The sequence below is a fragment of the Mustela lutreola genome, chromosome 18 (assembly GCF_030435805.1).
Source record: "Mustela lutreola isolate mMusLut2 chromosome 18, mMusLut2.pri, whole genome shotgun sequence".
In the NCBI taxonomy this organism is placed as follows: domain Eukaryota; kingdom Metazoa; phylum Chordata; class Mammalia; order Carnivora; family Mustelidae; genus Mustela; species Mustela lutreola.
In genome coordinates this window covers 6573060-6589251 of record NC_081307.1, presented here as the reverse complement: position 1 = coordinate 6589251, position 16192 = coordinate 6573060, and the positions used below count along the sequence as shown (strand labels likewise).

At 36.4% G+C, this 16192-nt stretch overlaps 2 protein-coding genes across 2 annotated transcripts in view; both read right to left on the bottom strand.

The window, feature by feature from the left end:
• The window catches only part of LOC131820570 (disintegrin and metalloproteinase domain-containing protein 18-like), a 213905-nt gene extending 205406 nt beyond the window's left edge, over positions 1-8499 (bottom strand). The window contains exons 1-2 of the mRNA XM_059156250.1: positions 8409-8499; positions 7756-7832 (exon numbers count right to left, since the gene is read on the bottom strand). Of these exons, the coding sequence (XP_059012233.1) occupies positions 7756-7832; positions 8409-8463 (132 nt within the window). The 5' untranslated portion in view covers positions 8464-8499. The remainder of the gene's footprint in view (positions 1-7755; positions 7833-8408) is intronic.
• A 1811-nt stretch (positions 8500-10310) lies between these two features.
• LOC131820609 (A disintegrin and metallopeptidase domain 3-like) overlaps positions 10311-16192 on the bottom strand; it is a 124264-nt gene continuing 118382 nt past the window's right edge. Inside the window, exons 19-21 of the mRNA XM_059156297.1 lie at positions 15584-15746; positions 13445-13495; positions 10311-10483 (exon numbers count right to left, since the gene is read on the bottom strand). Of these exons, the coding sequence (XP_059012280.1) occupies positions 13453-13495; positions 15584-15746 (206 nt within the window). The 3' untranslated portion in view covers positions 10311-10483; positions 13445-13452. The remainder of the gene's footprint in view (positions 10484-13444; positions 13496-15583; positions 15747-16192) is intronic.

Below are 16192 nucleotides of genomic sequence, written 5' to 3'. Positions count from 1 at the left end.
CCCTAGATAAGAGACTGAGTCCCCAAAATACCAGGCTTTGAAAACCAATAGAGATTACCTCCAGGAAAACCTCAGAACTGTAGAGCAAGGAGAACCCACTGTTAAACAGAGCACATGCAGGATTGCCGACCCTGGGACCGAGAGCAAAAACACTAATTTGAAAATCATCTAGAGCATATGTAAAGGTGACCCATTTATTCAACTTAAAGCACCTGGCAGAAAAGTAGGAAACCACTGGAACTCTCTCTGGTGACAGAGAAGCTGGTGGGTGCCATAGCAGCAATATCATCCTATTTTGCTAATGTCAGTGTTGGTGGGCGTCATCTTGGAACTCTCTCTCTAACTTGTGAGGGCTTTTGGGCACATCCAACTAAGAACCCTGTCCACACTATGGCAGCGTATCCATTCTTTACAACCAGGCCAGACACCACCCCACACTCACCCTGGGCCTCAGTGCAGCTCTATGATGTATCTGGCTGGCATGTATGTTAGCTCTGCCAACCCCTGTGTGGCAGATGAGTGTTCACAGCTTCTATAGTGACACCCCTGGAGGATGTAACTAGCGGTCAGAGGAGACTGTGTTTTTAGGCTTCTTGTGACAACTACGAAAGGGAGATCCTTCAAGACTGGGAGAGGTAGTTGGTTTGCCTAATATGTAAAAACAAATACAGAAAATCAGGAAAGTGAAGAGATAGGAGAATATATTCCAAATAAAAGACAAAACATCAGAAAGTCATTAATGAAATGCAGATGCACAATCAACCTGATAAAGAGTTAAAAGTAACAGTCCCATAGATGTTCACCAAACTTGGAAGAATAGTGATGAGCACTGTGATATCCTCAACAAAGAGACAGTAAATATAAGAAAGCTTCAAATAGAAGTTAAAGAGCTAAAGAATACCATAACTGAAATGAAAAATATACTAGTGGGGTTCAACATCACTGAATGAAGCCAAAGATTGGATCATTGAGGTGGAAAACAAAAGCAAGAGAACTCACCCAGGGGAAAAAAAAGAAGAATTAAAAAATGAAGATAAATAAGAAACCATTGCTATAACATCAAGTGGAATAATACTTAGATTATAGTGATCCCAGAAGGAGCAGAGAGACAGAGAAAGGGCCAGAAAAATTATTTGAAGAATCAGTGACTGAAATATTCCCTAAAGTGAGGAAGGAAACAGATACACAGGTCCAGGAAGCCTTGACAGTCCTAAATAAAATAAACTCAAACAGATCCACATCAAGATATATTACAATCAAAATGGTCAAAGTTAAAGACAGGGAGATTTTTTTTAAACAGCAAAAGAAGCACAACTTACCACATGGGAGGAGAGCTCATAAGTCTTTCAGTAGAAACTATGCAAGCCAGAAGAGAGTGATATGACATATTCAAGTGTCTGAATGGAAAAAACTTCCAACCAATAATTCTCTTCCTGGAAAGGCTATTATTCCAAATCGAATAAGAGATTGAGATTTCAAGTTAGGCAAAACCTAAAGGAGTTATCGCCACTAAACTGGCCTTAAAAGAAATGTTAAAAAGCCTTCCCTAAAATGAAAAGAAATAACATCAATTGATAATAGGAAAACATATAAAATTAAAAAGGATCACTAGAAAAGGTAAACACATAGTGAAGGTAGTGGGTAAATGACTTATAAAGCAAGTATGAAGGTTAAAAGACAGGAATAATACAATTAGCTAAAACTACAAGAATTAGTTGGAGGGTAATAAAAAGATGCAACATGTGACAAGAATATAACACATGAGAGGAGGAGAAAAATGTAAAGTTTTGGAATGTGTTCCAATTTAAGTTGCTGTCAACTCAAAACATAAAATAGGAAGTTATATGTAAACCTCACAATAATCACAAATACATAAAAAAATTAACTACACAAAAGTAAAATGTGAAAGACATCTAAAGATAGCACTAACAAAAAACATCAAACCACAAGGGAAGAGAGAAAGAAAAGAACAGAGAAGAACTACAAAAACAGCCAAAAAACAAATAGCAAAATGGCAGTAACTACATGCCTATCAATAATTACTTTAAATGTAAATGAACTCTACAATCAAAAGGCATAACGTGGCTGAATGGATTAAAAAAACCAAGACCGATCCATGTTCTACCCACATGAAATGAATTTCAGAAGAAAGGACAGGGTGCCTGGGTGGCTCAGTGGGTTAAGCCGCTGCCTTCGGCTCAGGTCATGATCTCAGGGTCCTGGGATCGAGTCCCACATCGGGCTCTCTGCTCAGCAGGGAGCCTGCTTCCTTCCCTTCCTCTCTCTCTGCCTGCCTCTCTGCCTACTTGTGATCTCTCGCTGTCAAATAAATAAATAAAATCTTTAAAAAAAAAAAAAAAAGAAGAAGAAAGGACACACACAACCTGAAACTGAAGGGATGGAAAAAGATAGTTCATGGGATGGAAACAAAAAAGCTGGCATAATTATATTCATAACCAAAAAAATAGACTTTAAAATAAAGACTGTAATAATAGTTAAAGACATTATATAATGATAAAAGGGTCAATTTAATATGAAGATATAACGTTTATCAATACATATGCACCCAAAATAGGAGCACCAAGATACATAAAGCAAATATTGATGTATCTAAATAGAGAAATTAAAAGTTATATGGGGGGAGCCTGGATGGCTCAGTCAGTCAGTTGAACATTGAACTCTTGATTTCAGTTCAGGTCATGATCTCAGGGTCTTGAGTTTGAGCCCCGTGTCAGTCTCCATGCCTGCTTGAGCCGGTTTGGGATTCTCGCTCTCTCTCCCCCTCTCCCCCCCTCCCCAGGACCATGCTGTCTCTCACTCTCCCCCCAAACCACCAAAATAAAAGGTTATATAAGATAGTAGGAGATTAAACCCCAGTAGATCAACCAGATAGAAAATCAATGAGGAAATACTGGTCTTAAAAAATATTAAACCGGATGGATTTAAAAGTTCTACACAGAATATTCTATACCAAAACAAAAGAATGTGCATTCTTCTGAGATGCACATAAAACACTCTCTAGGACAGATCACATGTTATACCAAAAAACAAGACTAAAAAATCAATATTGAAACCATATCAAGCATCTCCTCCACACACAATGGTATAAAATAAATCAATTTCTATCTCTGGCACATGGCCCCGTTTGGAGTCTCCAAACCCAGCAGATGCCCACAGCACTGATCCTCCTGGTGGATGAAGGTAGGAGGGGAGGTGTCCCCACATCTGCCACTTGAGGGGTCCTTGCCTGAAGACTAATGACCTGACTGTGCCTCAGATCCTGGTTTTTGGCAACCCTGAGCTGAGAACCCTCTCCTTAGCTCTGTCTCTGCAGCCAGCTTCCTTGCTCCAATACCTGGGAACTCTGTCCTTGTCTTTCTGTGACCCCTGAGGGTCCTGAGACCACCCTGCCCCAGTGAAGATTCCATCTTCCCTGCTTAGCCTCTGGAGTGATGTCCCTCCATAGAACAGACTTCTGAAAGTTCCGATTTTGTGCTCTGCTTCTCTATCACTTGCCTATCACTTCTCTATCACTTCTCTATCACAACCCCTCCCCCAGCAGCCTGTCTTCCAATATATCACCTCCGATTCACTTCTCCACATATCCTATCTTCCAGAAAGTTATTGCCTTTCTGTTCATAGAATTGCTGCTATTCTCTTCGATCTCCTGTTGAGTTTGTAGGCATTCAGAATGGTTTGATAACTATCTAGCTGAATTCCTGGGACCTGATGATATTTAGGTCTCCTACTGGTTCACCATCTTGCTCCTCCCACTCTGGGTCCTGCTTTCTTACCCAGTCTGAAACCCAGTGCCTTTTCATGGGAACATTCAGCCCATTTATATTCAGAGTAATTATTGAAAGGTGTGAATTTAGTGCTATTGTATTGCCTGTAAAGTCTCTGTTTCTATAGATTGTCTCTGTTACTTTCTGGATTATATTACTCTTGGAGGTCTCTCTTTGCTTACAGAATCCCCATTAATATTTCTACCATGGCTGGCTTAGTGTCACTATTCTTTTAGTTTCTACCTGTCCTGAAAGCTCTTTATCTTTCCATCCATTCTGAATGACAGCCTTCCTGGGTAAAGTATTTTTGGCTGCATGTTCTTTTCATTTTCATTTCATTTCATTCTCTCCCAAATCTCTTCTTTTCATTTAGTACCCTGAATATGTCTTGCCAGTCCTTTCTGGCTTGCCAGTTTTCTGTGGACAGTTCTGATGTTATTCTGATATTCCTCCCTCCATATGTAAGGAACCTCCTCTCCCTGGCTATTCTCAGGATAGTTTCTTTGGCTGTAAAATTTGCAAGCTTCACTATTTTATGTCGGGGTGTTGATCGATTTTTATTGATTTTGAAAGGAGTCCTCTCTGCCTGTTGGACTAAAATGCTTGTTTCTTTCCCCACATTAGGGAAGTTCTCAGCTATGGTTTGCTCAAATCTACCTTCTAGACACCACCCTCCACCCTCTAAGGGATACCAATAATTCTGATATTGGAACATTTCATGGCATTATTAATCTCTCCAATTCTTTTTTCATGTGTTACTACTAACTTATCTCTATTTTTCTTATCCAGTTTAGACAGCATCTCATTAACAGCATTTTTGGTAAAACTTGTACATAGATAGGTAAAATTGAATAGAGTTTAAAAAAAAGAACTAAAATAAAGCATATATCTGTAAAAATATAGGTGTGAAACAATACAAGTTAAGTTGATATAATAAACATCTAGTTGAAGTTAGAAGGTTAAAAAACAAAAACAGAGATAAAGTATGAAGTATAAGGGAAAAAAAAAAGGAGAATTCTATCTGAAAATAAACAGGTTGTGAGGCCACACTTGAAACTCAATATACAATTTTCCCCTGGCATTGGGATTTTATACTTTCATGGGATCCATAAGGATTGTCATCCACCTGTTCTTCTAGCTTATCTTCTGGGGGAGGGGCCTGTGGTGCTGTTTCTCAGGTAATGCCACCTATATGGAATTGCCCCACCCCCTGTCAGGAGGATGGGTTCAGTAAAACCAGTCCTCTTTGTAGCTATTGCTCCCTACCAGGACAGCTTAAACTTAATATATACATCTATAAGCCACTTGTCTTCTGCCATTTATGATTACAATTCCTGCTTCAATGTATAGCCTTGATTAAGGTCTAACATAATCTAACTTATATTAATTACAAAAGAGAAAAAAAGGAAAAAGCAATCCCTGGTATTGAATAGTTGATTTGGTCCTATCAGCTAGCCTTGGTGTTCTATTGTTGAACATAAACATATTCATAAAACATCAACATCACATACAGTCACAGTGAGACAATAATGGATCAAGACAAAAACAAGGCAATTTCACAATTGTGTCTAAATATGAATCAAATATAAACATCTTCCAAGCCAGAAAAAAATGACAAAGTATTCCTTTATTGAGCTATTGAGGAGCTATTGTTTCTTAACAATCATAGCTTTAGGATTATTCTACCCTTTCCTTCTCCTAGATAAAATTTATTAAAATGCATAATCATAGACTTACGTTTATTTCCTGGGCTCCATCCAAACCAGAGCAAAGGCCTGTTTCCTAAAACCTCTCCCAAATATGTTAAGCCTAAATCTTATAATGCCTTTCTAACACCTTGCTGAGATGCCCCATCGGTACTTATGGTCTGTGTACTCTCTACTGCAATGACTAATAAACCTAACTTGTTTGTCTATAGGTGTGTTCACAATGGTCTTTTGCAGGAAGACCTTGACAGAAGGAAATAAACCCACTCTATATACTTTCCTCAACTGAGGACATTCTTCCCAGTGTTACTCACAAACATACTTAGATAAACTTTTGAAGGTTGGACACCTGCTGCATAAAGCCTCTAATAGCCCCAAATCTAAGCCACTGCTTTAGTGGAATGTATGGTTGTTATGACATCCCAAAAATCTATGAAAAAAAAAGAATCTTTTATATGTCTAATAAAAATGTTTTAAAAAGATGATAAGGTATTAAAGGAAGAAAACAAGAAAACAAGAGAGATAAAGGAGGTCTACTATCAGAAACCAAAGCATATTAGCATACTCTACCAGAGGGAAAAACAGTTTATGGAATTCCATATATAGAATACAAAAAATGTAGACAGGTACTGAACACATCATGTAAAACTACTTCCTGCAATATCACCTTATGCTTTGTGAGGGGCATTTGAAGTAAATAGTTTGAAGTTTTTGGTTTGTTTCTTTGTAAAGATTTTGTTTTTCTGACAGAGAGATAGAGATCACAAGTAAGCAGAGTGACAGGCAGAGGGAAAGGGAAAAGCAGGCTCTCCACTGAGCAGGGAGCCTGATGCAGAGTTCAATCCCAGGACCCTTGGATCATGACCTGAGCCAAAGGGAGCTGCTGAACTGACTGAGCCACCCAGGCACCCCAACAGTTTGAATTTTAAAGTGATCATTCAGGGGCACCTTGGTAACTCAGTTGGTTAACCATCTAACTCTTAATTTCAGCTCAGGTCATCATCTCAGGATCGTGGGATCCAGCCCCTGTCTGGCTCCTCACTCCGTGTGGAGTCTGCTTGGGATTCCCTCTCTCTACTTCTGCCCCTCCCCCTGTTCATACTCTCTCTCTCTCTAAAATAAATAAATTCTTTAAAATCTTTTTTAAAAATTAAGTTGTCATACAATGGCAATGTACAAACTAAAGTAGGACAGAAGAAATTTTTTTCATGTAAAAGTTTTTCAACAGAAAACAGTTTACTTGTAATGGAATTGCAGTCATAAAGATTATATTTCATGTCCTGAAACATAGGTTTGATGCTGTTAACATTTTTTAATCTTCTTTTTTAAAAAATTCATATATATCATATATATATATACACATATATGAATATATATATCCTACCTCAGAAGGTTAATTTGAGAACTAAACTAAATGAGATTAGTATATGAAACTATTCTAAAGGAAATTATTGTGATTTTCAAGTACATTTTCACATTTTTATTTTTATTGTAATTGTTCAATAGTAGAACTTAATCATGATAAGTTCCAATTTTGTGTGTCAAAATGAGTTAATGAATTCTTAATTTTTTAACTTACCCTTTTTTCAAAAATTTTTCCTTCAACCTGAAAAATTTGCTCAGTTACCATATATTGACTACAGCACTTTAACCTCCAGTTTATAATGCAAAACATTATAACTATACTAATTTGAAGTACTTTAACCAAGAAAATAAAGTGGATGCCTTCAATTTAATCACTTTTTTTATATGACAAGTGAGCATTCTTTCAACTACTTTTTTTTTTTACATTATTTATTTATTATAATATCATTATAGGCAAGTAAATGTGAATTTTTTTTTTCTTTTCTTCTTCTTCTTTCTTTCTTTGGCCATTACTTCCATGAACCCTTTTGTTCCTGGGTCAAATTTTCCTCAAGACTAGTTTTCCTGTCACTTGGTGGCCATTCACAAATTTATATAAATTACAGGCTGGGCCATTGTTATACTTATTTCATACTGATTTTTCATACCAGTATGATTTCTTAAATGAGTTTAATATTTATTGGAAGTTGTGTACAAGTATGTTGGAAGAGATGGAGAAGTGAGAAAGGCACAGGAGTTAGCAGAAGTATAGGAAGGGAGGATCAGAATGTACAAAATAGCACAGGGAAAATACTGTACTTTGAAAGTGACTATAGAGCAGTAGGATCTGATTTAATACAAAGGTAAATAAAAAGAGACTTAAAAAATTAAATTATAAAACATACATTCTTGTCATTTACCTGTTTCTCTGAATCTTCACTCTCATTCGACCTTATCTTCCATGGAACTGTGATATGCAGTAATATTCCTTCAGAATCTGCAATAGAAAAAAAAATTTTTTTTTCTTCTGGAACAGTTCTCTCAATCAAGCCTGGGTTCTTAATCCTCAGTACATGGTGGGGTCTCAAAATGTAAGTGAATTTATGTAGATGTGCCCGCTTTCCTTGGTGTACAGCTTTCACTAGATTTTCAATGGCACACTTAAAATGGCTAAGATCCAAAAAATAAATAAAAATTAGACATCACAGTTCTATAGGACCATCTTGTTTGTTTCCAGAACCACATCATGACCCGTTTCCTTGAGACTCTGAGGAATAAACTGAGGACAGTGCTCACACCTCCAGAACCTCTGGCCACAGACGGGTTGACCCAGGAAGACTGGCTGCATTTCAGCCACTAGGACCTTCCACCTTTGATGCGGAGTGTGGATGCTTTGGATAACATCCTCAGTCACCTATTCTAACCTGCGGGAGGGGGAGTTGTTGGGGGGCACCAGAAGGGGATCCGTGAGTGGGGGCAGTAGGGGTCCCAGAGAAAAAGAAATTGCTCCCCCAGAAGTCTGGCCCTGCTTGGAGGCAAAAGGAAAAGGAAGTCGAGGCTCCAGTAGTCTTACCCTGGTGGGCACGCAGCCCTCCAAACATAGAGAGAAGTGCAAACAGAAGGAACATGGCTGTCCAGAGCGCTACCAGCACCTCCGAGGCTGAAGGCCGTTGGGCAGCTCTGAGGCTCGTGGTCAGGAGTACTCCGGAAAGTCCAGCACGGCTGGCCCATTCGGGCGGGTGAGCGTTGTGCTTGCTTTAAGCTCGCGCTGGCTCACCCTAAGGGCTCCAGAGTAGATCAGCGGCTTCCACAGCTCATATAAAGGACGGGATACACCGGACACAAGCTTGTGTCTTTGCACACAACTGATTTGTTCTGGCTAAGTTTACGTTGATTAAACCCTCCAATAGAGACAAAGGGGCAAATGAGCGGGATTTGCTTTTCTGGTGAAGTTCTTGGTAATTTTTAATTCTCCATTTCATGGTTTTCTGATATGTTTTTTATTTGCTGTGATGGAGGAGAAAAAGGGAAATAGGAATGTTAACCACTCTTGGGAGAAATTTTCTAAATGGTGCTCCTGCTGACTTCTCTTTGCAAATAAGGAAAAATCAAGAATATTGAAATTGATCTTGGACAAGGCAATCAAAACACTTTTCCACTCTGTGCCTATGCTTATAGCATTAAATTGTAATTAGCTGAAGAGAGGGAAAGGAAACCTAAGTGTCTTGTTAACAGTTACTCTAAGCACTAGCAGGGAAGCTATAGAGGTGGGAAGGGCAACAAGGCAAATAGGAAATATGTCTCCAGTGGACAAGAGAATGTCTATGTTCTAAGAGAAATTTTAAACCACACATACCCAAAACCTAAATCAACTTCTGCCCACCTCTCATCTATACCTTCTTTTATCCCAGTACAGCCTTTTGCACAGATGAATTGTGTGAACAGTTGCAACGTCAAACTCCAGTCAAGATTAAAACTTGGACCTGCTGGTAGTATATCTGGGATCCTCAAAAATTCTTTTCAAAATAAGGCAGCCTACTGATCATAATGACCTAAAATAGGTTAGTGGCAATGAAGATGAAGGAAAGTTATGTTCGAATGATCCTGATGTGTACTTGTTTTTCCACACAATTCACCCAGTAAAGTGTACAATTGAATAATTTTAGGATTTTTCATATAGTCACAGATGTGTGCTATCACCACCCCTCACCCCCAGCTCTTTAGTATCCTCCTAAACAACCCCAGCCCTACACAATCACTAAACTTTGTCTCTCTAGATATCTCCATTCTGGGTATTTCATACCAATGAATAACATACAGGGTTTGTGACTGGCTTTATCCACTTAGAATAATGGTTTCAAATGTTCATGCAATTTGTGTCAGGGTTTCTTTCCTCCTTATGGCTGAATAATATTCATTGTGCATAGATCACTATTCATGCAAAGTTTATCCATTTATTAGTTGATGGATTTTTGGAAAAGCAATCTCTTGGTTTCTGTGGTGAGGTACTTCCACCCCTGAAACAGGAACATCTTCTTTATGATGGAGACTCTTTATGAAGGTTCTCATTAGACTCCAGCTAGGGTGAGGGTTCCCTTATCCATGTACAATGCTTTGAGGTATGCAGAAATGCACTTATCTCAGTAAGAGGGAGATGGGGTGGAAGGCACTGAAGCAAGAAAATCTTACCCATGACTATCCAAGGGTTCTGGGGCTGGCCTTACCTAGCATCATTTCCTCTCAACATCCCAAAGCCTGGAATGGATAAGGCAGGGAACCATGAGTTATTGGAAAGGTGTGGACTGTGGGTGTCTTCATGCAGTGAGTATGGCCCTGGGCATCAGAGGGTGAACAATGGAATGCTTACAGGTTGGGATGTATAAGCTTCCCTGGTTCAAAAGAGGCAATGTTTATTTTTTCCTAGAGGATCACAGCAGGTAGGAGAATCAATAGACACAAGCCTATATATTTTCACTCCCAGGATTTATTTTTGTGAAATTCAAAACTTTAAGCCATAACAAAAGGAGAGAATAGCAGATTCTTTTTTTTTTTTTTTTTCCCACACTCAAGAGCAAAGCTGTTAACAGTGAGCATCTTGATAATTAATATTCTTTCTCCAATCTTTGGCTTTTTGACATCATTTAGTCACTGTTGTAAAACAAGTATAGAAAAAAGAAATATTAAAATTTAGTTGTTAATAAAAGCTATCTAATTTTATGATGCAACTACAGGTGTGGCAAGTAATTAACCTATAGCACTGCTTTTAGTGCCACAGTCTATGCCTATGCTCCATGAAATTCTTAAACCCAGCTTTCTTTGTCCTGAATTATCTGCAACAGCCCCAGTAAAGGGAAATACTATAAAGTGGTAGTCACATGCATTTCATTTACACAGTTTTAACAATTCATGCAGACAAAAGAAAATCATCAACAAGGAAACAGAGGAAAAGGAAAATATGTGAAGAAATAATAACTATTAGTGTATTTTTATCTTCAGAGGAAGAGTACTTCCAGAAGTCCTCTGTGCATGTCCAACAGGTATCTCACATACATACACATGTTCAAAACCAAACTCATTGTTCACCCCTCCACGTCAATACCAACACAAACTGGTGCTGACCTAGCTACACAATATGTCATGACTAAAAGGTGTTGTCATCCATTGTGTCAGAAATGTTTAAGTCTTTGTAGTTCTCTCAAAGTATACCCATCCAGTCACCCCTTCAATTGAGTCTACCTCTGTTATAACTCCCCAAACTTTCCTGTTCCTTTCCTCTTACCTGATTCTGCCTCCTCCTGCATTTCTGTGTATTTGTTAGTCTCATAGCTGTTTCACTAGCCTCTGGTTCTTACTGTGTCTGACTGACTTTTTCCCTACTTTATCCCAGTAAGGTTTGTAAAAGGAAAACCATGCCATGCTGAATCATTCCCTTACCACTTCAAAAATACTTTATAGGAAAAATACTTTCTCACAGATGAGAAAACAAACTACTTGCCAGAGCATACCAGGCACTTGTCTTGGCTCACCATTACCCATGCAGATTTTTCTCTCACAATGTTCATAAATTTTAATGTAAATTTTTAAATGTATTAAGAGCACACATTTTAAAATAAGTCTGCATTTGCATTTAACTTCTATGATCTTGTTGCTTTATCAATAAACATTATTTAAGCACTCTTCCTTTTACTTTATATTCAAACTGTCAATTCATTCTGTTGGTCACCTTCAAAATTTATTCCTAAGACCATCTTTGCTATTCCTGGTCAGAGGTACCACCCCTTCCCTCCTGGATCATGGCAGTAGTTTCACCACTAACTGGTTTCTCTACTTCTACTCTTGTCATTATACAGACTATTTTCAACAAACCAGACTTTTATTTTATTCATTTTTTAACAAACCAGCCTTTTAAGGTGGAAGTCATAGGCTTGAAACTTTAATTCTCCAGTGATTTCCCCCTTTCACTGAGAATAAGACACAGGTGGCCCCCAAGACTTCCCAGAGTCTACAGGTGTTTACTGTCTGACTTACTACCACAAGCCGCCTGCTAACTCTACTCCAACTAAACATCACTTTTATTCATCAAATATTCCTGACTTATTTTTTCATTGAATCATTCACGTGCTTGAAAAGCTCCTGCCCAGATGTATGCATGCATACCTCTGCCAGCTCTACACCTGTGTCAGAAAGAGTTGATTTACAGCTAGAATGCAAAAACTCTTTCTCTCTGGGAAAGCCTGGATGCCTGGTGTCACTTTTTGCCAAGACAATGGCAGTGGGATTTGTAATGGGCTGTTTACAGCTCAAAATAAGGAAACCTGAGGCCTTGTGCATGAAGTGTCTCTGGGGAGTCTCCTGCTTGCTTGCCTTCTCTTAGCTGCACTGTATCCTTTACATTTCAATAAAAGCCTCCTGTGAGTTGACCCTGGGACGTCAAGTACCTACTTTCAGACATCTGAACTGGGTAAATAGTTGCACCTCCTCCAACTCTTTGCTTACAAATCCCTTGCTGAATAGGGCTCACTCTTTCAATCATATTCAAAACCTCTATCCAGCTCTTTCTTCACCACCAACTCTCCCATTTACCCTTACTCAGAAATAAGACCATTTTATGTGTAGGGTAGTATTTGTAAATGTCTTCTCTGGTGGCAGATGGTAAACAGAGATCCATTGACTTAACTTTCCATCAAAGTAAAATATGGAGGAATGGCACATTAGTAATTGGATGAACTCTTATTTTCACTCATGGTTGAATTTTTACATTTACTACCAGTGATATGTCTAATATGTCAAATATTATTATTTATGTATATGTCTCATAAATTTGAATACATACAGACATATTCATATATATATATATAGAGAGAGAGAGAGAGAGAGAAAGTCAGAGAGAATATATAGGTATGTATATTGAATATATACAGATGCCAACCTTATTCCTTCTTTTAGCAAAGAATTATCTTTCTACCCTTGAGGGACAGTTAATTTATCATTTTGCCTGGCATTTAATAGATCCTCAATAAATGTAAATTCCATTACCCTTCACCAGATGTAGCAGACTATGTGTCAAATTGTAGAGTTCTTAAGAGTTTAACCCTGAAGTCTGGTTGTCTGAATTGAAACCCCAGTTCAAAACTCACTGAAACTTGCTAAAATTTACAGGGAATTACTTAAATTCTTTATGTCTGTTTCCTCATTTTGGTATGAGAATAACAATAACCATGGAATCTTAGTGAAGAATAAATATAAACAGCAGGAGTTAATCTGTATATATCTACTAATAGGAATCTCAAATGTCAGAGAAGGATGCATAATTGCTCATAAATATTTTAAGAATATATTTAAATTCTCTTTAATGTAATTTTTCATTATAAATATGTTGTTTAATAAATCTCTAGCTAATATTAGTTAATATTAACATTTCTAAATTAATGTAAAACAAAATTATCAAATGCTTTTGGTCTTTGTTTTAGTATATGATATTGATAAATAAGAATCAATATGATGAAATGTGGAATAATAGCTTCCTTATAGTGAAGCATTATTAAGTTTCTTTTAAAAAACCTTTTCATGAATAACATCATTTTAAATAATTTGACTCTTTCAATTCACCTTTAACTCTATGACATGGTGCTGTTACTATCGCTGTCTTCTGATATAAACCTGTGTTAAAAAAAATAGCGTTACTTTTAGGGTTATCATATTTCCAATTTTATTGTTCTATCAATTAACTATGTAAATAACTATTCACTTTTTTTGAGGTCCTAAATGAGTCCTCTATATCTCTCAGCTACAACATTACATGTTGTGGAATTTATATAGCCTCCATTTTTATTTTCCTTTGGCTCCTATACATACTCAATTCCTGTTGAAGAGGAGTGTTATTGTGTTCGGGTTCATATTACATGGCAACAATTCCTTGGCCACAGATGATGAGATCAGTTTTGAACATCTAACTCAGAACTATAAATCCAGACAGAACATTAGCTGAATTTAGATACATTTGCAGAGCTATTTTCTTTATCTCTTGAAAATGTGAACTAAGAAGCATTGGCTCTGGACAGCTTATTTGTATTTTCTTTGAAAATGAATCTAGAAAGGATTGAGATAGGTATTCTGGACTATGTGCAAGCAGAGAAGTCATTTTGGAGGGAATTGATAGACAAGAAGAGATGTTTTTATTCATAAAGTCCTTGGGTGATGGAAAGAATAATCTATTTCCTGAATATCTAATTCATTACCATTCCTTTGGACTTCAGCTCTACATAATGACTTACATTTGTGGCTCTAAAACCACTTACTGTTGATCTAAAACTTGGGCTGTTATAACCAGAGTTTGTTATTTATGACCAATGATCCCTTAGTATAACATTTCTTCCAAAAGTCAGATTTGTTTCTAGCAACTACTCAGATTTTCCAGGATGTCTTAAGTAAGAGCAGTGGAAGGCTTATGCCAGACATCATTCATTCAAATAAATTATAACAATTTAATTATTATGGAAATACCTGTACAAATTATGATGACCTTAACTGGTTGCTTACTAACTTGTTGAGAAATAAAATGAACTAACTTCAGAAATGGAGATGTCAATGGAAATTTTATATTATTTTATCTCTATCTACACAAGTAAGAAAAAAAGATATTTTCCTTTAGCATGGAACAACGAGATCCACTTATTTATCTTTACTTCTGCATTCTCATTTCCTAAACATCCACTAAGCAAAATTATGGTTTCTATTGGTGTGATGGTAAAGAAAAAAGCTGTGTTTAAGGGAAATAATTCAGAGTAAGACAACTATGATATATTCTCACTTATATGTATAATCCACAACTAAATAAACAAACAAACTCCTAGATACAGAAAACAGATTGGTGGTTGCCAGAGATGAGTGTACAGAGTGGACAAAATGGGTGCAGGGAGCCAAAAGGTACAAACTTCCAGATAAAAAATAAATAAATCGTGGGTATATAATATACAGCATAGTGACTATAGCTAACAATACAGTATTGCATCTTTGAAACTTACTAAGGGAGTAGATCTTAAAAGTCAGCATCAGAGGGGAAAAATACTTGTTAACTATATATGGTGATGGACATTAAACGAGACATTGTGGTGCTTGTTTTTGTAATATATAAAAAATATTGAATCATTATTTTGTACAGCAGAAACTAATATAATATCATATGTAAATCATATTTATTTAAAATAAAAGAACTAATCAAGCTCTGCTCTAACAAGAATATAAAAATAGCTGTGCAAGTACCTTAATGCTAAATTTAGAAACACATGAACAATATTAAGTGTAAATGGTTTGTGACTTTGTGATCTGTGTTCTTTCCTTCATGTCTTATATTCTTTTTATATTTTTCTCACCTTCTACATATTCTAGTCACAAAATTTCCTTCTCTATCTTTACTAATCTCCTTGGCACAACTGAATGTCAAGACAAGGAAAGTGGGGTTGCTTGGGAAGTAGAAATTACTCCTGAAGAAATTATAGTTAACATGGTTTTCTACTTGAAAGGTCCTATGAACTTACTAAGTATCTTCAGTTGTTTCTGACCTATAAAAACATAAAGGATATCTGACTGACTGAAATTTAGAAACAAGTTGGTATATACTAAGGCTCAATATTTCAAAATATTAACACACTCCATCCAAGAAACCCTACTTGCAACATTTTAATTACATTTGAATTCTTCTTGCAATGCATTTTAATGTTAAATATAAATAATAAAAAGTTTACTTACCCTTCGGTTGCTGTTCCCTCTCGGTCCCCAAATCTTATTTTATTGCATTTAAAAGCAATGATGGCGGTTAAAACAAGGAGAGGCAGAAAAATGTAGAAACCAAACAAGAAGTTATTTTTTCGAGAAGGAGAGCGTCGTTTTATAGGCAGGTACTTCTCTTGAGCTGAAAATGTGAGAGTATCTTTTAACTTTTTCAAGAATTATATTAAGAGTATATTAGTGATTTGAAATATAAAAGTTAGGGATTCAAATAACACAGTAAGAGAAGAAATAAATTTAAAAGCATTTTCCTGTGTTGTGTGACTATTCCCTAAAGTCCCTTATAATTATATGTATATATGTATATGTATATCTAGCTATCTATATCACTGATATACATTTATTTTTAATCTATTTTTATACATTTATTTTTAATAAAATATAATTTTATTTTATATGTATATTTAGTTATGTGCTTTATCATACATATTCTATTCTATTACATTCCCTTCTATGAGCTATGTAGTATACATTAAATTGATACTTACCTAATATTTCTTCCATTAAAAAAGTAAAGCAAAAACATATTTTAAAACTAATTTAATATAAAAAAAACTAATCTAATAAAAA